This window comes from Solanum stenotomum, chromosome 5 (assembly GCF_019186545.1).
Source record: "Solanum stenotomum isolate F172 chromosome 5, ASM1918654v1, whole genome shotgun sequence".
NCBI lineage: Eukaryota > Viridiplantae > Streptophyta > Magnoliopsida > Solanales > Solanaceae > Solanum > Solanum stenotomum.
Window position 1 is genome coordinate 59,524,090 of NC_064286.1, and position 14,756 is coordinate 59,538,845.

Below are 14,756 nucleotides of genomic sequence, written 5' to 3' on the forward strand. Positions count from 1 at the left end.
ATCGATTCTATCCTGCTGGGTAAATAAGGTAGTTTTTTCCTGCTCTGAAGAGAGCTATTAGATTAGGCACAAATAGTCTATGTAGACCACCTGGCCTAGCAAAAGCGGGTTTCATTGCGTCTTGAGCCTTGAGAGGGCTTGAGTTTACGTGGCATCTTCAGCGTCTGCAAGATGACTTTCTAGTCAGATCCTTCCTGCGCTTCGGATATGAAGAATTTGTCGCCCCAAAGCGGAATTGACCGGTGCTGCTTGGTCGAAGCTCCAGTAGGTAGCCATTACAAAACATAATTAGTTGGAAACATGTACATTAGTTGAATAAGATTATGCATTCACTTTTCTCTTTTAAGTTATTATATATACTCGTAGCGTAAAGAAATTTTACACTATCAATGTAATTTAGCTGATTATATCAGGTAATTTCGTAAGAAGTTCATCTAATCTTCTTTATCGAAAAATTATACTGTATATAAAAGGTCAAATTATTAGTAGACGTGGAATCTTCTTTGCTTCTTCATGTGCTTACTTTTTTCATGTTTTGTATTTTTTTTAGTGAAAATTTTACTTCTGCCACTGAATCGCGCATAACATAAAGTTAGTGTGAGTTAGCATAAAGTCAATGCTTTTTTTTTTGTCCACTTGATCTCATAAATGAGCTGTTTGATCCCTTCTTTCCATTTATAGACCAACCAATAATGGTGATGGCTGAGTTTGTTATTGGTGGAAGTCAAACATATCTAAACATTAAAGCCAATATGACTCAATCTTTAACTGCCTATATGACCTTTTGTGTCTCTTTCTTCTCTTAGGGTAATCTTTATCTGATTCTTAATCTATTCTTAGAATATTTTATTTGATAATCATGGTATTCCGATCCATTTACACGCATATAGATTAATTTCCCATGTTATCTCTTAACAATTATATTAGGTAATTGTATGCATGATTCCATCAAGACTTAGACAGATAGGAAGAAATCACTAATGTATTTTCACATTCTCTGAGATTTAGCTAGCGTTTGACCATAGATTTTTGATGAAATTTTATTAATCTATCTTCAAATATTTGTTTGACCATGAAATCCGATCTTCAAATATTTTCAAAAATTCACTTTCTCACTCACAAAATTTCAATTTTTAAAAATCTAAAACTTCATAAGACTCAATCCACTTTATTGACCACTAGCCCATCGTCACAGATACATTGAATGAACACACAATTTTAAGAGGCATATCTGCTTACTGCCATGCCTTTTTTGTTGTCCAATTAGAAAAAAGGGGCTGTGATATTATTATTCATTGCATTGAATTGGTTAGTTGGTTTTGCCTTGGGAATGCTCATACTATATCAGTATTTGGGGTGGAAATGTGACAACAAAAGTGCAAAGTATACATCACACCTTTGGGCCCATGACAGCCCCACACCACTGAGCTGCTGTAATAAAACACTTAAACGTGAATGTATTTTAACGAGCGCTCTTCGGATTTTTTAAAAATAATGTCACACTTATATCAAATTCTTAAAAATATATTGTTTCTGAAAAATCTAACATAGTCTAACCAAGGATAAGCATTCAAACGTACGACACCAACAGATTCTGAAACTCATGGCAATTCGACAATTTATATAAATGTACAAAATAATTTCTTTATGTCCTATTTGTACTAATATAATTTTCGATGTAGAGATTTGTATTAATTGACATCTTTTGGACAAGAGCGACAATGTTACTAAGGGGGTAGGGAAGGACAAGTATGACATTTTATGGTCCCCCAAACAATAAACAAAACTACACACTACTTTTTATTTCCTTTTCTTTCTTGTGAAGATCACAAGATTATATTTCAGAATTTATCGAGAAAAAATCTAAAATAATCAAGAAAGTATTAAATGGGCGTGAGATGGAAACAACTTTCAGTAACGTTCATGTATCAACTCATCTTGGACGGGATGAAATGAGCTTGAATAAAACGATATAAATAATAAGAATTTAAAATAACCGATCCCAATTTGTTTGGAATTGGGATTGTACATATTATATTATTATTATGTTCAACGGATATTATGGATACAAAAATCATTTTTAAAATATTACAACTTTAATTTGGTTTAACTTTGGCTTTTTTTTTTCTACATCAAACCTGCAAAAACAGAATGAGGAAAAATAAATAGGGTACTATTTCCACAATATGATAAGTTAGCTGTAAATATAGAAAAGTAGACACTCAGGATCTATGTTGCTCTCGAACTCTGCAGTAACTTTTCAGAATGTCGGATTCTTCAAAAATAGTGTATTTTTGGAGGTTTCGACATGGGAGCAACAATATTTTGAAGAGTCTGAGCAACATAACTCAAAATGCTGAATCTAGCAGTTTAGAAAACAAAAATGTTGTCTAATTATGATTGACTTGTGACAAAATGTGAGGCCAACAAGTTTTGTTCTGTTAATAATATGATTAATTTTACTAAAGTAAGAATACATATAATCATCTATGACTACTCACCTATGATCTCTTAAGGTATTTTTGTTGATAAAAAAATAGCCAACATGGTGAAAAAGAAAATAATCTACAAAAGAAATTGAGTATATATCAAAAGATTGAATCTAGAAAAACTTAAGTATACGTAAACAACAACGACAACAACATACTCAGTGTATCCCGAGGATGGTGTGTTAGCAGTCTTACTCCTACCTTATGAAGCTAAAGAGAATGTCTCTGATAGACATTCTGCACATGTAAAGTATATGTAAATCACGAACTAAATACGAGCAAAAAAAAAAAAACTCACCAAAACTGGAATATTATAATTAGGTTGATGGCTGATGGCTGAATGTGTAAGATTTCCTGGTGGTAAATAAAGTCATTAACTGATAGTGTAAAAACTTTCCATAAAAGAATTACAAGGAAACGTAACAAACCTTTGATTGATCAAGGTTCCAGAGTTTCTGCAAGTTTTCGAAATTTCTTCAAGCCTCTTCAAAGTACTCGTTGCATTTGGATCATCACGATCAACCTGAAAAAGCATCGATTGATAAGTTGTTTTATCGAGCACGATGAGATTTAAGAATCAAAATTTGACATAAAGATTAGAACCATAGTAGAATGTCAGCTAATATTTGAACATCAAAGGACTAATTTAGAATTTACAGCCTCGCGAATCATGGGGCAACTTAGAAGGACGACGTTAACAACAACTATGTCTCAGTCCCAAACAAGTTGGTGTCAGCTATATGAATTTTTACTGCTTCATTTAAGCTCAACTCTCGACTGATAATTGGATGAAAAACACTAATGATGCAGATGTGAACGAAAAAAAGGAAAATCAAGCAGGTCTAAACTTTAGTCAATAACGTCTAGAATAAGTAAGTCACAACTACAAACAATGCCAGAGTCAAGATTTATACTAAGACGATAATACACGAAGAAGCAAATGAGATTCAACATATTATAGTAGACGTAATCAAAGGTGAATCCAGGACACGGATGTCTCTGCTACTTAATGCAGAGTTAAGGTTGTTATGAGAATAGTACATGTTATACCTTAGATTCCATTATACAACAAAAGTCAAAGAAAGCTCCGTAGACATCAGCCATCGTCCTCGTTTGATCAATAATCTTAGCACAAATGCCTGGAAAGAAGAAACCAAAGAACAAGACATTGCCAGAATTTGTTGTTATCCACAAAAAATGATCGGACACCTTAACGTTATATTACCTTGTCTAGTTGAAATAATAGACAAGCTTATTGATAAGTTGTGTATCTATACCTCGTCTCATTTCTACAACACCTTTGAAAATTTCAACGTTGTTGTAGTATATCGTCAAATTCTCCATATTTATGACCTGGAAGTATAAGGTCATAAAACCATTAGGACATAAGGGAAAAAACAACGTTTTGAACTGTTCAAGGGAAATTTATACCAGCGGAATTGTACAGAACTGAAAGATAGCAGGATCTCGTAAATTAGACATGTAAACCAGACAATCTTCTACATGTAATAAAGCATTAGTGACCATTTCATTCAGACATTGTACTGCCTTGACCGAGTTTTCCTCGTACTTAAAGTCCTGATGCACATGAAGAAGATGGAAATTACAGAGCAATGACCCAACGTATGAACTTCAAACAAGAAATAGCACATGTTATGATGAATACAAACCTCGAGTTTGTTAACATATTTACTCCAAATTTGACGGGGCCAAAACATACGACATTTAGGTACTTCATTTATGTTCTCTAGATAATCTCTAATGATGCTTATTTTCTGAAATATATAGCCAACTGTGCTTGTATCAGTAGCCAGCATACAGAGCTTTTTAAGGCTCCGCGATAAATATGTTAGGGGCCAATACCTGAAGAAATAAACCCATGGAAATCGAGAGGGAGTCTGGTGCTAAATCTTCTCTTCCAGAAGCATAAAAATGTTTTGACAATCCCAATCCACTAAGTCCAGTTGCATAGTGACAATATATTCATTATAATCATCGATTGTTTCTACCTGCACGAGACCAGATCACTTGTATGTGAAATGTACGAGGATTAAGGGACCAGTGATCGTAAGAGCACACATTTGGTATGATGACTAGCCATCAAAATTACCAATCAAAAGCTAGCGTAACAAGACTAAATTCAAGATAACCAAAGATCAAGCAACTCATTGGTTGATTCTGTTAACTTTTGTTCTTTTTTCAACACATACATAGAAGATTAATTACTCAAAAATGACAAAACACATAATTCATAACAGGCTAATAGTTCTTATAGCATCACAATTTTAACTCAAAATATGTGGACGGTATCAGGTATAGCATGGTAAGTTATTCATAGCAGAAATACTAGTAATTACTTCATCGACTGAGTTTCTTTGAGGATTTGAATCACGGAGAGGAGGAAGGGAAAGGGGAATAGCAATAGAAAGACACGAAGAACAGAACTTGTGCATTCTAATAAACATGTGCAATGAAGTTCATCATGAGAAATTAGACATAATTTGTTAACATTCCGTGAATCACCTCTTTGCATAGAAATTTCGCCATTCTTTCACCCATCTTCTTGGTAATATCCTTAATCACCTCCTGATAACTGAAAAATATGCGGAACATTTCATTTACAAATACTCATATATATGCAATTAAGTTTCATTTCAAACTATAAGGTTCCAAGTAAATTACTACTATAAATGGACTGAGAAGATCCAGTTAACTCGTCCAACTCGTCCAAATCGCCCAAATATTTTACAATCAATTTTCGATAAGCAACAATATGTTAATACCTGAAAGTTAACAACTTTTTTTTGTGTGTGGTAAGAACTTAGTCTGTATCAAGCTCTAGGAAAGCAGTGGAAACATGATGGAATTGGTCCATAAGAACTTTGAAGGCCATTGTACCACCTAATAATAAAAATTATAGTATAAGGCAACTAGACCAGAATTAAAATGAAAAAGAAATTTTTACACCGTCAAATTACTTTTACGTGTTATAGTAGATAACCTGTCTTATTTTTAAGATTGCAATCCGATATTTTAAGGAGGCTTATCTCCTTAGGTGACCTAATAGTGTAAAAAATTAGGGGACCCCGAAACCGCCAACCACCCCAACCTAATTCCTGATAAACTCGCCGTCTTCCTGGAAAAATACGTAGGGTTAAAAACCACCGACATGTCAAGAACCAAGTTCAATTGGTTCCTTGTCCTGGTTAGACACTACTCTGTTCGCGTTGAAACAAAAAAAGTGTTGGAATTATCTTATCATTTTTAACTAGTCCTAATAGGCTTGATGCTAAGCGAGAATCTTTTGAAAGAAGGTTGACTAGAGATTTGTTGTGTAATACACTAGCGATGTATATAACTTAAACCCAAACCAAATATGCTTGATTGTCAAAGTCGAAAAAATTAACAAGCCAATCGAAGTTAAGAATAAAACTAAGATTAATTTGACTTGTTTGAAAAGAAATTAAAGAAAGCTTACATGAAAAATGCCATTTAGGATCATGTAAATGGCCATAAAAATCTTTTAAGATGGGTGCTCTAACTTCAGTTGTTAAGCTGGTATCATCCTCTGTCCATTTGAAGAAAAAAATAGAAGGATAAATTAGCAAACGCAACATTTCAATGCACAGAAATCTTAGTAGCTCAGGTGATTGACTATCTGAATTTTCACCTTGTTGGTGAAGGTTCGATAACTCACCTTGTAATCCCCTCCCCTTCTCAGACCCCATTTTTTAAAAAACATTCCAATGCTAATTACAGAAATCAAAAGCTAATTAATGAAAGTGCCAAAAAAAATTCCATAGAAAAGCAAACTCTAAGAACCAAATAGTAAACACAAACCTACAAAGTTTGATGGAACTTCATAAGTCACAACTTTTCATTATAATTTATTTGTTTGGTTTTGGAATTGACACAGAGTTAAAGAAAATAATAAGAATTTTGAATCTTGTGATCTCAAACTAAAGACACGACGATCTAGCAGTCTTAGAGGTAGAAAGTTAAAATTGAATAGTTAGGCAAAAAAAGTAAGAGGAGTTGTATTTGAAACGGACAAAAAAATGAAAGTAAAACAAACAAATTGAAACACAGAGAGTAACTTACACGTCACGAAGGTCGCTAGGAAGTTGTTGAATGACAAGAGCAAAGCTACGAGACACCTTACGGAGAGTAGCGTAGCAGAAGGCCGAGTGTGGCTGCAACACTGACGTCTTCTTCTTGACGCATTTAGCCGATAACATGAGCTTCATCAATGGATATAATTCATCTGGATGCTTCATAATCTCCCCCATTAATTCTTTCTATAAAATTTATTTACTACTTAGAAAATGGACGTTACTGTTTCAGAAGAACAAGAGTGTCAGCTGATAGTATATATATAAAGGATGAGGAAAATATTTCAGAACAAACAACATATTCCGTGTAATTTTATAGGTGGGGTCCGAAGAGGAAGAGGTGTATGCAATCTAACTCCTGTGTTGTGAATAGAAAAATTGTTTCCGATAGACCCTCGGCTCAAGTAAAATAATGAAAGAATAAGTATGTTAAGAAAACCTAGTCGAAGAAACCATGCTGAAAAGAATAGTAGCATCGATAAAATAATATGATAACCGAATCAAATTAGTGTCAATTGATAGTAAATATATATAAAGTATGAGGAAATGTTTCGAAACAACAACATATTAGATGCTCGGCTCAAGTAAAACATATAAAAGAATATTCAAGTATGTTAAGCAAACAGTGTCGAAGATGAAACCATGCCGAGAAGAGTAGTAACAGCGATAATATGATAACCAAAGCAAATTAACAAAATAACAAGTACTACTAAAGTCGAAGAATAAGACAGTCGAAAAGTTAATAAAAAATGACCCCATATTGCTATTCACCACTCATGTGTTATATTATTATTACATTATTATCATATTATTGACAGGGGTGGAGTTAGGTGGGGGTTCGTGGGTTCGGACAAGCCCAGTAGCTTTTCCGTAGACTCTATATTTGTACTAGAAAATTATGTAATAACTTGTGAAATCCAAACAAAACTGATTGACAGCTCAATGGTATGGAAGGAGAAGAAAATTTAGAACCCCAACCTCCAAATACTGGCTCTGCCTCTGATTATTGAGCTGAATTTTAATATTTAGGGTCATCAATATAGCTGCCGGCATATTATAAAAAATGCAATCAATGTATATTAGTTAATTCATATGTGGGATTGTGTCCAGATTTGCAAGATACACCTAATGGGGTGGGATCATTACACGTACAACTAAATTTCTCTTAACAAATAGTTTTTCTTGCAGGGTATAGATTTATATTTTCGTATTATATATAATATTATGAATTTAGTTTTTAAATAACTTATATCTCACTTGACATAAGTTCGATTGTTAAATGACAAAAATTTAAAAACCAACTTATTTGAAAGAAAAAAATTAAAGATCGACCAGTTCATTTATAGGGCAAAACGTGCTATTTTATTATGTTTATGATCTAATAATTCATTAGGCTTGTGATAACACTCGACAACGATTGATCAACTTCAAGAATATTGTTGACATCTCTTAACCAACATTAATTATGATTAGCATTAATTAATTAGATAATATCATTTTGGGCATTTTAATTCAACAATATTTTTTGCGATCTACTGTGCTAGAGAAATGCTTTCACTTAGGTAAAAATCGTTAGTTTCTTTATTTTAAAGCGAAAAGGCTCAAATATGTCATTTAACTTTGAGAAAAGGCTCATTTATGCCATCCAGTAAAAGTTTGGTTCATCTATGTCATTTCTGTTTGAGAAAAAGTTCATTCATGCCATTGTTTGTTAACTAAAATGGCATAGACGAGACAAACTTTGAACGAATGACATAGATGAGCCTTTTCTCAAAGTTCGATGTCATATTTGAGACTTTTCCCCTTTTGAAAAGATGATTTAATTAATGACGTGGCCGAATCATAATTGACCACGTGTAAAATATGATTTTACAAAATCGAAACAATTTTTAGTTAACAAATAGTGGCATGGATGAGCTTTTTCTCAAACGGAAATGATATAAATGAGCCAAATTTTTAACGGATGACATAGATGAATCTTTTCTCAAAATTTAATGACATATTTGAGTCTTTTCCCTATTTTAAATGGAGTGGACATTTTCAGTACATATTGATAAAAAGGATTTTACTAAATTTATATACTTTTCAACCTTTACTAAATATGTTAACAGTGTCCATGCCAATTTATTTGTATCATAAAATCCAAAAAAATAAAAAAATAAAATATAAGAAAACTTTTTTCTTCTATTTTTTTTCCCTTTTCCAGAAAACAGTTGAAGGGACCTACACTAACCGTTGGTATTTTTTTCTTCTTCCATTTTTTCATCTTTCCTATGAATGTATGAAGCAAATTCTAAATTCCACAAATAATTTCAAATTTATGAGAAATTGATCTTGGTCATTTTCATAATTATTGGGATCTTGATTTATTCGTATCTTTTTCGATACAAATTTCGATCAACACATCTCTAATTTTCAACCATATGCTAAAATCCGGAGATTTGGAAGATACATTCATACAAATTTTGGGTTGAAGGGGAAATTTTTCGGGTTATAATGTCTTCGAATTTGTATGCAGATCATTATAATCAAAAGATTGATTATGTTTTTAAGATTGTTTTAATTGGAGATTCCGCAGTTGGTAAATCTCAATTATTGGCTAGATTTGCAAGAAATGAATTTAGTTTAGATTCAAAGGCTACAATTGGGGTTGAGTTTCAAACAAAAACTTTGCTTGTTGATAACAAAACCGTTAAGGCACAAATTTGGGACACTGCGGGACAAGAAAGGCCAGTTTAATTTTTCAATCTTTCTATGCTTGGTTCTTTTTCGCGAATTTTTATGCATAGTTGTTGTCTTTCCTTTTCATTTTTTCTCGCAATCCATGCAAATTTAGCGAAAAATTAGTGCAGGTGATATTAATTAGTTTGGAATTATGTGTTAGGCATGTTAGTACGTTTATTTTTAGGTCCTATGTTTTTCTGGAAGTCGTTTGGTTATAAAAATATAGAGAATTTCTGGTACTTTTTATTTTTGTGTAATATTGGTTTGAGATGAGCCTAAATTTGAACGGCATGGTTATTAGTTAGAATTCATATTGCTGATCCCAACTTGTTTGAGATATTTGAGACGACGTTCTTGTTTTTTGTGATAAATCTTCTTAAAGAGTAGTTTAAATCGTGATTTAGACTTCCATATGTATGTTTCTTTTTGAGTTTTTGTTTCTATCATTGTACAAGGTAGATACATGTCTTACAATTCATCTCTATTGAGTCGAGGGTCTGTTGGAAACAACCTCTCTACCCCACAAAGGTAGGGTAAGGTCTGCATACATCTTACCCTCCCTAGTGATGAACACAACTTGATAGAGAAGCCAATAGTTGAAAAAGGAAATAACAGGAAGAATAAAAGAGAACCAAAGTTTGTTGCAGAGATTGTTACTGGATGATTTATTCAATAGGCTTTGTTGCCTTATATAGGTTTACATGCTATGGAATCATATTCCCACTAAACCACTAATGTAATTCCACTAAACCAACTCACCTAAACATTAGGAACAGAATTCTGCAATACTACAAGATAGGAAAACTATCACGAGTTGAAAGAAAACAACTACCAACTGAAAGCTAAAATATAGCCATAGTGCAGACTTAGTCAAACTAAATAATAGGGGCTGATGTTGTACACCTTTTAACACCTAGATCCCATTTTTTATCTGTAAACATTTCCCTTCTGTCAAGCTATGTTGCTCGGACTCTTGAGAGAAATGTTCCCAGGATCCTCCAAAATGCTCTACTTCTGAAGGATCACTTTTGAAGAGTTAGAGCAACATAGCCAATTTGATAATTGTTGTAACTCAATGAATCATCTCTCATTTCTCTCTCAGGTATAGAGCAGTAACAAGTGCATATTATAGAGGTGCAGTTGGCGCGATGCTAGTCTATGACTTAACAAAACGCCAATCATTCGATCATATGGCTAGATGGCTGGAGGAACTAAGAGGTCATGCTGACAAGAACATAGTTATAATGCTCATCGCGAACAAATGTGATCTAGGAAGTCTTCGAGCTGTACCAGTTGAAGATGCTCAAGAATTCGCAGAAAGGGAAAATCTCTTCTTTATGGAAACATCAGCTCTTCAATCCACAAACGTCGAGGGTGCATTCATGACAGTTTTAACAGAAATTTATAAAATCATTAGCAAGAATACGCTTATTGCAGCTCCGGGAGCTGATTATGGGAAGTCACAATCTTTAAAGGGAACCAGGATCATTGTTCCTGGCCAGGACTTGGATTCTGGTGGGAATAGTGGTGGTTGCTGCATGTCGTCATGATTTTTTATCGAGTTCTAGAGGTCTTTTTATTTATCTGAAATCATAATATAACTGGGAATGATTTATGTAGAATAGGAAATTGTTGTTGATGATGAAGTTGATTTAGATAGTTTGTTTAGCTATTTGTGTATACAGTTCATTAAGTTGTTCACTGGGCATCAGGGGCGGAGCTACAACCCTGTCTACGGGTTTTGTCATGTATTTGTGTTTATGACTTCACTTAATATGTAGAAACAATTTATCCAGAATCTACTATGCTTGCTTTTCTAGAATACAACACTGATAAACTCAAAATACTAACTCCGTTAAAGTTACAAACATACTAGTATGGTGAACAGGAATAATAAAAAGAGCTTGTAACAGACTATCTGCCAGGGTCAAGGTCTTGGGAACTCGGGCACATCTATGGTTGATAATAAAATTAGATGGGGTGCGATTGTATGCCCTGGAAGTAAACAACATTGAAGGTAATTAGTTAGTACGTTATATAATTCGAATACAGAAATTTATACAATGTAAAAATCTATACAATTATGCCTAACCAACAGAAGAAAGGCAACAGAGTTTTCATTTCAAGATTACACACACTGAACACCTTTCACAAACTACAATGTCAGTGCAGTCGACCACGATAAGGATTTCAAATCCCTCGATGTGGAGTAACTACAATGTTCTACTCCCATGATATGTAGTTCCTCCAATCGAACTAATCTTGATAAGACCACTGGTGAAATCCTTTTAAGTACTCGATGCTTATTCAAAAACTCTTAACAAAATTAGATTGGATCAATTTTCCTTTCTCCACTGGAACCTCCTCTAGATTCAGCTCCGTCGCCATGACTAGCTTCTTGTTCCTGCAGGAAACAGAGAATGCAAAAGAAGAGAGAGAGATGACTAGCTTATTAAGTAAAAGAAAGTTGATGAAGTATCTAAAACGGAAAGAGAGCAGTAATAGAACCTTAGAATATCATGTAGCAATATATATATATAGACTTTGTTTAGGTAAACATCTTTAATGCTCAAGTAAAAGGTAACATTTGGTGATAAGAAGCAAACCTTTTCATCAAAAAAAGGATTTGACCTCTGTTGTAGCGATTTATTTAGATCATCTACTATCACCTCATCATCACATTTGAGAATCGGTGTACTCACAGATATTCCCTGTTGGACAAACGTCTTCATTTCAGGGTAGTCATCAATAATCACGTCCTTGAGAAATGAAAATTCAAGAGCGTGCTCTGTCATAAAGAAATGCCCCAGCTTAGGCAGTCCTTCAAGCCACAGCTTTTCCAATCGGGGAAATAAGGTCATGATTCCTTCTCCTTTTGTGATCACTTCTTCCATTGATTCACAACCTTCTATGAATAACACTTGGAGATTCAGAAGACCTGTGGCCACTGATGGAGACATCAAGTTTCTCAATTCTCCACAATATGATACTCTCAATGTTTGAAGTTTGGTGAAGTAGTCAGTTGGAAGTTGGTGAGAGCATAGAGCACTTATGTTGTTAGCTGTATTGATAGATATCTCTTCTAGGTTGGGACAAGAAACCTGCGAACTTTGAAGTATCAAACTTTGTTGCAGATGCAGTTGGATCTATTGAGTGGAGAAACCAAAAGTGCTTACACACATTTATTTATATATTTTTAAAAATGCTAAATATATATATATATATATATATATATATAAATTGTATATGATCTTGTTTCATATTTAAAAATGCTTACATTAGTATTTTTTTCCATTTGGGCTGAGTCTAGAGCGGTAGAGATAACTTTGAAAATTACACAACATATTTATTTATTTTCACACTAAGAAAATGAAATAAGAATATGAAACTCAAATAATGATAAGTTAATATATCTATAAGGGATATATTTAAAATTTAAATTAACAGTTGAATAAAAGAAGTCACAAATATTCACATCAAATATAGCCCTATATGGATTTTTTAAATAACAAATTAAAAAATTAATTTAAAATTATTTTTTCACTTGTTAGACAAAAAGGATATATCTAAGCAATGGACTTTGTTGAAGTAAACATCTTTAATGCTCAAGTAACAGGTAACATTTTGGTGATAAGAAGCAAACCTTTTCATCAAAAAGAGGATTTGACCTCTCTTGTATCCATTTATTTAGATCATCTACTTTCACCTCACCATCACATTTGAGAATCGGTGTACTCACAGATATTCCCAATTGAACAAACGTCTTCATTCCAGAGCAGAAACGAATAGACACAGTTCTAAGTAATGGAAATTCAAGAGCGTGCTCTGTTAGATAGAAATGCCCCAGCTTAGGCAAGTCCCGAAGCGTCAACTCTTGCAATCGGGGAAATAAGGTCATGATTCCTTCTCCTTTTGTGATCACTTCTTCCATTGATTCACAACCTTCTATGAATAACACTTGGAGATTCAGAAGACCTCTGGCCACTGATGGAGACATCAAATTTCTCAATTTTCCACAATATGATACTCTCAATGTTTGAAGTTTGGTGAAGTAGTCAGTTGGAAGTTGGTGAGAGCATAGAGCACTTATGTTGTTAGCTGTATTGATAGATATNGGTACATTTTTTAATAGTTAAAGTAATTTTAAAATAAAGAAAACAATAATAGAGTACTTTAAAAGTAATATCTTTTAATAGGAATAAGATTTGTTCAGAAAGAAAAGAAATAATATATTTTTGACTCAAGTAGTAACAATAGAAACATTTCCAGAACAAACTATCAACGGCAAGAACATTTTCTTACTAAAGTAGTGAGGGCAAGAACATTTTTGGACTAAACTATAAATTGAGGGCATTTTTGATCATTTTAGGTAAGTAAGGCATTATCGACCTTTTCTCAAAAAATAAATTACATTATAGCTGCCAAAATTTGTTCTTACTTTTTTCTTCTTTTCTATATCTATTTATTTTCACACTAACAAAATTAACCGTTGAATAAAAAAAGTCACAAAAATTCACATCAAATATAGCCTTATATGGATTTTTAAATAACAAATTAAAATTATTTTTTCACTTGTTAGACAAAAAGGATATATCTGAGCAATAGATTTTGTTTAAGTAAATATCTTTAATGCTCAAGTAAAAGATAACATTTTGGTCATAAGAAGCAAACCTTTTCATCAAAAAGAGGATTTGAGTTGTTGGCTGTAGGCCTGAAATTCTGGAACTCAGGTAAGTCGGCTAAGCGCATTTTCCGTAGCAGAGGGAACTCAATGCGCTCAACATTGTCACTGCAAATGTGAGTCAGGCATTTCAGATTTTCAAGCGTCAACTTATATAAATTGGGGAACTTGATTACTTTTGTCTTCAATAAATGTGTCACTGAATCACATTTAGTGAGGTTGAGACATTTCACGTTCTGAAATTCATTCAGCTGCAACTCAGTCAACACATTATTAGAGCCCTTTCCCCTTGAAAGTACAAGTTCGCACTCCTTCAACAGGTGGCAGATCCAATCACCCAATGGGGCAGTCTTCATGACCTGTAAAGCAATAATCTTGTCTTTATCATCAATGTTTGAAACCCAATAATCCATTCCAAGAGTGTACCGTGTCAACTTGGAGGGAAGGCCAAGGTTACTGTACATCACATCACTCCAATCTTCTACTCCCACCATATGTAGTTCCTCCAATTGAGCTAGTAATTTTGATAACACCCCTCCTGAAATCCTTTTAAGTGTTCTATTCTCATTCCAAACCTCTAACATAATTAGCTTGGTCAATTTTTCTATCTCCTCTGGCAGCTCATCTAACTCACAATCTCTTAGGCTGAGAATTTCTAATTCGACAAGTTCCCCAATAAAGGATATGTCATCCAATATTAAATCACTCAGACACAGAGTCCTTAGACTTGACAACCTCCTAATGGATGCT

General features: G+C 33.5%; 2 protein-coding genes and 1 pseudogene across 2 annotated transcripts in view; 1 reads left to right on the forward strand and 2 right to left on the reverse strand.

Annotated features, from left to right (window-relative positions):
• Positions 1-2,511: 2,511 nt before the first annotated feature.
• On the reverse strand, positions 2,512-6,801 carry LOC125864202 (squalene synthase-like; annotated as a pseudogene).
• Positions 6,802-8,963: 2,162 nt separating this feature from the next.
• LOC125866367 (ras-related protein RABA4d-like) lies at positions 8,964-10,885 on the forward strand. The gene is made up of 2 exons (XM_049546727.1): positions 8,964-9,330; positions 10,428-10,885. The coding sequence occupies exons 1-2, from the start codon at positions 9,098-9,100 to the stop codon at positions 10,873-10,875; spliced, it is 681 nt and encodes a 226-aa protein (XP_049402684.1). The 5' UTR covers positions 8,964-9,097; the 3' UTR covers positions 10,876-10,885.
• A 766-nt stretch (positions 10,886-11,651) lies between these two features.
• The window catches only part of LOC125864203 (probable disease resistance protein At4g27220), a 7,078-nt gene continuing 3,973 nt past the window's right edge, over positions 11,652-14,756 (reverse strand). The window contains exons 2-4 of the mRNA XM_049544117.1: positions 12,969-13,429; positions 11,932-12,426; positions 11,652-11,729 (exon numbers count right to left, since the gene is read on the reverse strand). Of these exons, the coding sequence (XP_049400074.1) occupies positions 11,652-11,729; positions 11,932-12,426; positions 12,969-13,429 (1,034 nt within the window). The remainder of the gene's footprint in view (positions 11,730-11,931; positions 12,427-12,968; positions 13,430-14,756) is intronic.